Raw genomic sequence first — 9,903 nt, forward strand, 5'->3', positions numbered from 1 at the left:
ATCCTTATTTTTACTGATTGATGAGGGAGCTCTTGATTCAACTGAATCAATCAATTTTCTTTCTTTTTTCTCTTCACAAAATATGTTTTGATATGAAATTTATGTTTTCTTCTCAAAATATGTTCACGTAATTTTTTTCTGAACTGATATGCTTTTTTCTTCTAAAAAAAAGGTTCTCATTACATGTTCTTGCTTACATATTTTTTCTATAATTTTTGGAAAATTTTCTATATTTTTTGGAATTTTTTCTGTATTTTTTGGAATTTTTTCTGTAGTTTTTAGATTTTTTTCTGTATTTTTTTGTATTTTCTGTATTTTATTATATTTATATTTAGATATTTTTATTTTTTTCATATGTTGTTCTTTTTCCTATATTTTTCGGTGTATTTTATTTAAATTTCTATGTTATTTTTTATTATATATAAGTATTTTTTGTTTTTTTATTTATTTATGATGTCACGGGTCGAACCGCTCGACTCGGATGGTTGAACTGCTGAACTGGAAAACGGTGCCCTGACCGGTTCTGTTTTAAAAACCATGTCGCTAAGTGTTCATCCTAATTGACAGTGGTAGCACTCTAAACTTTGTAACCACTGTGATAGTTAGACGATTGGGATTACCAGTTCAGCCCACAGCCTCATTTAAGGTCCATATGCAAATGGGACCTTGCTTCAATGTGATGGAATTTGCATAGACATTGGGTTACACATCCAAGATCAACAATTTCTGGTTGATCTTTACCCACTAAAGTTAAGTGGGGCCGACATTGTATTGGGAATTCAATGGTTGCAGCAACTTGGGCCTGTTCTATGCGACTGGGCCCATTTGTCTATGGATTTCATGATAGAAGGAACAAGAGTGCATTTGCAAGGCCACTCAGCTAGCCGAGCCAGCCCAGTAAGCTTGGCATCCATGTTGGAAGAAGCACGAGACCCAAATCAGCTCATTATCTGGGGATCAAATCATACAGGCCCAACGTTATCCCAGGCCCAGGATACGTCAACCCAAGCTGATTACAAACAACAGTTCCACAACATTCTCCAACAATATGCTGCAGTTTTCAAGGAGCCAACAAACTTACCTCCAACAAGGAATCATGACCACAGAATCCACTACTGCTGGATGCGTCTCCTACCAATGTAAGGCCCTACCGTTATCCCTATTTTCAAAAACAAGAAATTGAAAAGCAGGTTCAAGAACTGTTGGATAAAAAATTTATTCAACCCAGCCACAGCCCATTTTCTTCACCCGTTCTTCTTGTCAAAAAGAAAGACGGGATGTGGCAATTTTGTTTGGATTATCGGGCACTTAATAATATTATAGTTAAGGACTGCTTTCCAATTCTGGTAATAGATGAGCTCTTGGATGAACTCAAGACTGCAAGAATTTTCTCGAAGTTGGATTTACGGGCTGGGCTGGATACCATCAGATTAGAGTCCATGAAAGTGACATTCCAAAAACGGCCTTTTGGACTCATGATGGCCACTATGAGTTCCGGGTTATGCCGTTTTGCCTCACCAATGCCCCAACAACCTTCCAAGCCTTAATGAATGACTTGTTTAGGCCACATTTACGTCGTTTCATATTAGTCTTTTTTTATGACATTTTGGTGTACAGCCCAACATTTAATGAATTTGCAGATTACTCTAGACATTCTCTTACAAAATCAGTTGTATGCCAAAGAATCGAAGTGCGCCTTTGGGCAAGCCCGTGTACACTATTTGGGCCATGTGGTGGAAGATGGGAAGGTCTCAGCAGATTCGGACAAGGTAGCTACCATCCAACAGTGGCCAACGCCACGTAACACCAAGGAACTCCGGGCATTTCTAGGACTCACAGGGTACTACTGATGCTTCATTAAAAGCTATGGGATAATTGCAGCACCACTGACAGTCCTTCTAAAGAAAGACTCTTTCATCTGGAACAACAAAGCCCAAGTAGCATTTGAATCCTTAAGAGCAGTGGTGTCATCCCCACCAGCTCTAGCTTTACCGGATTTCAACAAACCTTTTGTGGTTGAGTGCGATGCACCGGGACTGGGTGTGGGAGCAGTACTAATGCAAGATGGTCAGCCCCTTGCCTTCTTCAGTAAGGCATTATCCACCACACAAAACCGTTCTTCAGTCTACAACCAGGAATTGGTGGCAGTTGTATTGTCAGTTCAGCCTTGGCGCTCCTACCTGCTAGGCCGTATGTGATTAAGACGGATCACCAAAGTCTGAAATTCCTACTGGAACAACGGGTCCTTTCTCCAAAACAGCAGCGTTGGATTTCAAAGTTAATGGGTTTTGATTACACTATTGAATACAAACCGGGAGCAACAAATAGAGTTGCTGATGCACTGTCACGTCAACCCAAACATGTAGTGGAGAGCATACTCCAATTGCATGTGTTCCAACAACCCACTGCAGCACTATGGGACCAATTATGGGAGGAAGCAGACGGTAATAAGGAACTCCAAGCAATAAAGGCACAGTTGGTGCAGCGACCAGGGGACAAACCGGGTATTCTATCCAAGGGTCAGTGTTGTACTATAAAGGTAGAGTGGTGTTACCTGCAGACTCAGATCTTTTGGACCAGCTAATGAATTACTTCCATGCGACACCGATGGGTGGACACTCAGGAGTCCTACGCACATATAAGAGAGTGTCGTCCCAATTTTATTGGAAGGGTATGCTAAAGTCCATAAGGAAATACATATCTACATTCCAGGTATATCAACAATGCAAGTATGAGGCCCAATCCTCAGCTGGCCTGCTAAAACCATTACCCGTACCCAGCCAAGTTTGGGAAGATATTTCTATGGATTTTATAACAGGCCTACTGACATCTGTCGGTAAATCAGTCATATTAGTGGTGGTTGATCGCCTTACAAAATACAGCCACTTCTTAGCACTGTCACATCCATTTACTGCAACTACAGTGGCTGACACATTTGTGCGGGAAATAGCTCGTCTTCATGGGTTCCCAAAGTCTATAGTTTTTGACAGAGGTCCAGTCTTCATCAGCCTCTTTTGGAAAGAACTTTTTCGCCTCCAAGGTGTACAGCTCAACAAATCCACAAGCTACCACCCACAGTCAGATGGGTAAACAGAGGTGGTCAATCGTTGCTTAGAAACATATTTATGATGCTTCACCGGAACAAAGCCAAGACAATGGTTCAGCTGGTTGCATTGGGCTGAATGGTGGTACAACTCTACCTATCAGATATCAGCAGGAATGACCCCTTTTAGGGCATTATGGTCGTGACCCACCCACACTGATTCCCTATGAGAAGGGTTCTACAGCAGTAGCTTCACTTGAAGAACACCTGCTGAATCAAGACATCATTCTACAGGAACTTAAACAGAACCTGCTCTGGGCCCAACAATGGATGAAACAATCATATGATAAACATCATAGAGAAGCACACTATCAGGTGGTTTACGTGGTTTACTTGAAATTGCTCCCCTACAAGTTGCTTTCTGTACAAAAACAGCGATGGAACAAGCTGGCACCTTGCTACTTTGGACCTTTCAAGATCATGGAGAAAATTGGACCTCTTGCATACAGATTGGATCTCCCACCAGATTCAAGAGTGCACCCAGTCTTCCATGTCTCGGTTCTCAAAAAATGCTTGAAACCAGATGCCATAACTCAACCACATCTTCCCAAATTCTCAAGTATAGACCTAGAAACAGAGCCGGTGCGTATCACTAATTTCAGATGGATCAAGAAAGGCTCCCACATTATTCCAGAGCTTTAGTTGTTTGGTCACAGCTGCCGGAAGAAGATGCAACATGGGAACCCCATCTACAACTGCAACACCAGTTCCCCCATATTGACCTTGAGGGCAAGGTCCAACTTAACTGGGGGGGTATTGTTAAGACCAAGAGCTTCGGCAAACCAAGAACTGTGCATGGAAACAGCCAGCCTACATATCAAGTCTACAAGATAAGGGAGAAGCCACGTCAGCAAGAGGTTAATCCAAGTGGCAGACTGTTAGAACAGAATAACAGTTCTACAACAAACTGTAACAGTCTTGTAACAAACTACATACCTGGGCTATAAAGACCTGAGGAAGAAATAAAGAAGACAGACATTTCATTCGAACAACTCCCTCCCTCTCTCACTCTCTCACTCTCTCTTTCTCTCTGTCCTTCTCTCTCTGTTTTCCTCTCTCAAGAGCTCGGTTCACTCTACGAACCCTGAGTTAGGCAGCTCCTAACAGATTATTGTTAAGACCAAGAGCTGCGGCAAATCAAGAACTGTGCACAGAAACAGCCAACCTACATATCAAGTCTACAAGCTCCAATTTAATAAGTTAAATGGAGAGCAGAAAATCTGGTTAGAGAGCATTCTCAGAAGAGGAAATTAAGGGTGCAGTAAAGAAGCTAGAAAATGATCAAGTCACTGGGTTCTGATGGGTTCTCTAATCTATTCTATTTAAAATGTTGGGATATTGTGAGGAGTGATCTGATGCCAGGTGTTTCCAGCATTTCACACTAATGCCTCCTTTCAGAGAAGTCTGAATGCAACTTTCATCACTCTTATTAAAAAAATTGAGGGGGCTGTCAATATAAAGGACTTCAGGCCCATTAGTCTCTTGCACAGTTTCTACAAAATCTTGGCTAAGGTTTTGGCTGAAAGAATGAAGTGTGTTAGGCAGTGTTATCTCTTGTAACCAAAGTGCTTTTGTCCCGGGTAGACAGATGGTTGACTCTATTCTCATTGCTAATGAACTGTTGGAGTCCAGAAGAAGAGAGGGGACCCCAGGTGTTCTGTGTAAACTGGATATTGAAAAAGCTTATGATCATGTTAATTGACATTGCTTGGATCTGGTTTTGGATAAAATGAATTTTTGGTAGCTTTGGAGAAACTGGATCAGAGTTTGTGTTAAGGCTCCTAAGTTCTCCATCTTAATTAATGGGCAAACGACGGGGTTTTTTGGAAGTTCAAGAGGTTTGAGGCAAGGTGACCCTCTCTCTCCCCTACTCTTCATTTGTGTCATGGAAATTTTATCTCTCTTTAGCAAGAAGGCTACTGAGAATAGGCTTTAGGAGGGCTTTGCAATTGCTCCGGGGAAAGAAAAAGTCAATATTCTTCAATTTGCTGATGACACCTTATGCTTTGTTGATGCTTCTCCTAATCAACTGGAGGTGGTGCTTGGAATTTTGAGTTGGTTTGAGGTGGTGTCTGGCCTTAAGGTTAATTTGAGTAAATCTCAGATTATCCCTGTAGGTCTTGTTACAAATCTAGAAGTTTGTGCAGAAGTTATGGCTTGTCAGACTGCCCATCTTCCGGTCAAGTACTTGGGGCTCCCTCTGGGAGCTAAATATACTTCCTCTTAGATTTGGAATCTAGTTGTTGAAAGAATGGAGAAGAAATTGGCTTCCTGGAAAGCTAAATACCTTTCTTTTGGGGGGAGAGTGATTTTGATTAAGAGTACTCTTTCTAATTTACCTACTTACTACCTCTCCCTATTTCCTATTTCTTCCAAAGTGGCTAGCAGAGTGGTTTACCTATAGAAAAACTTTCTCTGGAGAGGTTGGGAGAAGGAGAAGAAGGTTCATGTTGTAAACTGGGGTCAAGTGTGTCTTCCTAAGGAAGTTGGAGGGTTGGGAGTAAGAAAATTGAAGAAATTCAATTCTGCTCTCTTGTGTAAATGGCTTTGGAGATTTGCAAATGAAAGATGCTTGGTGGAGAAAGCTGATTGTGGACAAATATGGAGTGGACAGGGGTGATTGGAGATCCAATTCTCCTAATTCAAGAGGGATAAGTTCCATTTGGACAGGTATGAAGAACGCTAGTTTATTTGAGGAAGCAATCGGTTACAACTTGGGTAATTGGAAAAGAATCAAATTTTGGAAAGACTCTTGGTGTTCTGAAGTGTGTCTGAAAGATGCCTTTCCTCTCTTGTATCAAATTTCTGTAAATCAGGACTCCTCGGTGGCTGAGAATTTCAATGTGGATGGTAACTCTTTCAATTGGAACCTAACTTGTAGGAGGCGCCTCTTTGACTGGGAAATTGAGGAGTATGCAATTCTGTTGGGCCTGCTTCAGAACCAGAGGATTGACCCATATATGGAGGATGCTTGGAGATGGAAATGGGAAGCCGATGGCATGTTTTCTGTTAAGTCTATGTTCAGTAAGTTGACAAGTTCAGGTCAGGAAAACTTTCCGACTAGGCAGATTTGGAGCTCATTCAGTCCTTCTAAAGTGAAGTTTTTGCTCTGGACAATGGCTTTAAATAAATGTCTATCCAAAGTTAATCTAGTGAAACGTGGCATTCAGATTTCGGGTATGTCATGTGGCTTATGTGGTGGGGTAGTAGAAACTACTGAACATCTGGCCTTACATTGCCCAGTTTCGAATTATATTTGGAGGCATTTTCTCCAAGCTTTGGAAATCAGCTGGGTAATGCCAATTTCTGTGAAGTATCTGCTGTTGTGTTGGCAGATTGAGGGTCTCAGCAAGAAAGGTATCTTGGTTTGGAAGACTATCCCAGCTGCTGTGCTTTGGACTATCTGGATTGAAAGAAATAACAGAATTTTTCAGGGCAAAGCTAAATCTTCAGAGGAAATGGTGCAGATAGCTGTGGGTAAACTTCTGTCCTGGGTGTTGGCATCGGAGTTGTTTAAAAATCAGAATTTGAGTCTGTTGTTTAGATCTCAGAACTGGTTGTATCTGTAATTTGTGGTGGCTCTAGGCAGCCTCTAATGGCCTAGGCTCCGTTGTACTGGTTCTTATTTTAATAAATTACCTTACCTTTTCAAAAAAAAAAAAAAAACACATATCAAGTCTACAAGAAAAGGGAGAAGCCACATCAGCAAGAGGTTAATCCAAGTGGCAGACTGTTAAAACAGAATAACAGTCCTACAACAAACTGCAACAGTCTTGTAACAAACTACTTACCTGGGCTATAAAGACCTGAGGAAGAAATAAAGAAGACAGGCATTTCATCCGAACAACTCCCTCCCTCTCTCACTCTCTCTCTCTCTCTCTGTTTTCCCTTCTGTTTTCCTCTCTCCTCGAGAGCTCAGTTCACTCCACGAACCCTGAGTTAGGCAGCTCCTAACAGATTGGTATCAGAGCATGACCAATACGCGATCTACAGCCATGGAGGCATGGGTTGATCAGGTGGAAGTCGAGCTCCACTGAGTTTCAGGCGAGATGCGAGGTGTAGCATTCAATGTCATGTTTTGGTGTTCTAGTTGAAGCTTTACCATTGTTGTTTCTAGCTGATTGATATGGCTTGCCTATGGTAGTTTGGTGGTAGTGATTGTTGATGGGATGTGGTTGACTAGTGTCTCCCTTTTGGGTAACATTTTCCTTGACTTAATGGATAAAACCCTAAGTTAGCAGCTGCTAAAATTGTGCTTCAATTTTAAGGGTCACTAATTATACCATTTTTTAATAACAGTAACAGTTTTATTAATTAGAACAGATCATACTTACAAAGGAACATGCATCCCAGAGATTGAGGTAATGAGATGCCATCAATAGAGTATACAAAAGTTAATTTGAAATCACTTCCCCCAAAAACATTCTCTCTGTGTCTCTGTCTCCGTCTCCGTCTCTGTCTCTCTCTACCTTTTGTTTAGCCAATACATCTGCCAACCCATTTGCACACCTATACATCCAATGAACTTAAACACTCTATCCCTTTTAAGCTCATTTATCTCTCAAGAAATTTTTATATTGCCATGGACTTCTTTTTTCCTTTTGAATCCACCAGATTACCACACAATCACTTTGGAGTCACCCTCTATGATGATGTGATGCTTGAAATACTCCCTCTCTTTGCTAGTCTCAACCATTAGCCTTTTGGTGCAGAGTAGTGTCAAAGGCTCTCCATTGCTGTTCCTGAAAATTCCCTCTATGCCAGAGGACTGGGGTTTCCCCTACTACAGCCATCAAAGTTGAGTTTGATGAAGAAGGGTGGTGGGGTTCCCATCGGGGGTATGTTCTTACTCTGCTTATAGAGGATTAAGCAATCATTTTCCAATTTTTAACAATGTCATTAGTGGAGAAAGATCTAAATATCAGTGACCTTTATCGTGATACTACCATGACCTTTTTGTCTTGTGCCTTATTCCTGAAAAGCCTTCCATTTCTTTCCTCCCAAGTTGATCATAAAACTGTAGCTCTAGTACATCTCCTTACTATCTTTCCCCTCCTCGTTGGAGGATTGAAAAAATTAGATACATCTGAGGGAGGGAGCCACTTGCATCCAAAGAGGGCAAAAAGTCAATCCCAAATAGCTGACACAAAGAACAAGAGATCAACAACGGATATTTATTAAACCCTCTGAGAGCACCCACAAGAAAGTGATCTGTTGTGAGTTGAAGTGGCTAGAAGGGGTGAGGTAAACAAAAAAGGACATGGATCGAACTAGTAAGAAATGATTTAAGCGCTAATAATTTAACAATGAATATGGCATTAAGCAGAACAGAATGGCAAAACAGGATTCATATAGTCGAGCCCATATAGTTGGGATAAGGCTTGTATGATGACAATATTTTTCCACGTGTTATTTTTATACTGTCACTTGAAAGAGAAAAGAAAAATACAGTTATAGGCCTAAGATAACTAGCAAAGGCTTAAATACTCCAGTTTTGATGATACAATGGTTCATGAGAACTAAGAGGATTGGAGCCATATTTCTGCCTTAAATTATGGAGTTCAATAAAGAAACCCATGGTTTTGTTTATCTCCCTCCAATTACATTTATCTTCAACTTGAGACAGGCTAAGCGTTTGCACTATTTATTTTGGGTAATACCCAGATGGCTGATAGCCAGATGCAGGCTTCATGGTCATGGACATGCACAAAAAGATATGTATCACCCCATAACCCCCATAACTTTCTGCTTATGTTTTGTCCGTGATTTGATATCTCCGTGACAGACAAGGCTTATGATCCCCATAAACTCTGCTTGTGTTTTGAGTGAAGAATCCTTTTTTTTTTAATTTGTCTATATGGTGACATTATTTTGATTTATCACTTGAGAAAATGTTCCACCCATGTTGCAAAGCCTGATCAAATGGATATGATCATTTTATGTTATGTTTTTCGGTGATAAAATAAAGTTTATTAAAAGAAAGTACAAGGAAGGTGATAATAAAGAAATAAGAGTTTCAAACCCACCAAAGCACCATCAAACTGATCATTTTATGTTATCAATTTGTAGTATTAGAGATTAGTGGGCGTACATGAAACACTATACAATTATAATCCTACATGTGCATCAGTAGACTTATGGGGCAGCTGAACTATCTGCCTACGCCATGTAATTCCTTTCTCCCATTGCATAGATATTTATTTGTCTCATAAACTGGAATTAGTTGATTCTGGAAATAAATAATTATTGTCCTGCTCGACGTTTGCAGATTATAGAGGAATGCGAGAAACGCATGAAAAGTGAAGATGTTGAAGAGTTGGTGGAGATGGTTGTTCAGGTGTTACCGGAGCATCCAGCATCTGTGGGGATTGAAAGAGGGACAGATGTAGATAAAATAAGTCCAGATCAAGAGTTAATGGAGGCGAACTAAGTTTGTATGTATTAATTCACACAGAAGGGAGACTAATCCCTTTTGTTGAATGGCAAACTTTTCCTTTCACCAAAAAGGCAACAACTCTTGCAATTTATATTAGGTGGCATTTGATAAATCTGAAGTCTGATGTCTAAAAAGTCAAAAAAGCTATTATTTGGGTCTAAAATCTGAAAAGAAGTAGAAATGATTTTTTGCTTTTTAGAGGTTCTAAAAAGATAAAATCTTTTGAGTTGGAACAACTCTCCAACATTTGAAATTAATTGTGAAGTTTACTATTTTACCCATGGAAATAGAATGTTTGATAATATTTGAAATAATAAAAATAATATTAAATAAAAATATTTTAATTATTTTTACTAATGAACAT

The 9,903-nt window shown here is 40.2% G+C and overlaps 1 protein-coding gene across 6 annotated transcripts in view; it reads left to right on the plus strand.

Annotated features, from left to right (window-relative positions):
• LOC104600359 (uncharacterized) overlaps window positions 1-9,702 on the plus strand; it is a 34,458-nt gene extending 24,756 nt beyond the window's left edge. For 4 of the 6 annotated variants that reach the window (XM_010263261.3, XM_010263264.3, XM_088895420.1 and 1 more), the window contains one exon: window positions 9,372-9,702. In XM_010263261.3, coding sequence (XP_010261563.1) covers window positions 9,372-9,533 — 162 coding nt within the window. In that variant the 3' untranslated portion in view covers window positions 9,534-9,702. Of the gene's footprint in view, window positions 1-7,815; window positions 7,942-9,172; window positions 9,272-9,371 lie in introns of all 6 variants that reach the window. The other 2 variants (XR_016080721.1, XM_088895421.1) reach the window with 2 other exon arrangements.
• Window positions 9,703-9,903: the final 201 nt, after the last annotated feature.

Source organism: Nelumbo nucifera, chromosome 1, assembly GCF_055504915.1.
Source record: "Nelumbo nucifera cultivar China Antique chromosome 1, China Antique-T2T, whole genome shotgun sequence".
Taxonomy (NCBI): Eukaryota; Viridiplantae; Streptophyta; class Magnoliopsida; order Proteales; family Nelumbonaceae; genus Nelumbo; species Nelumbo nucifera.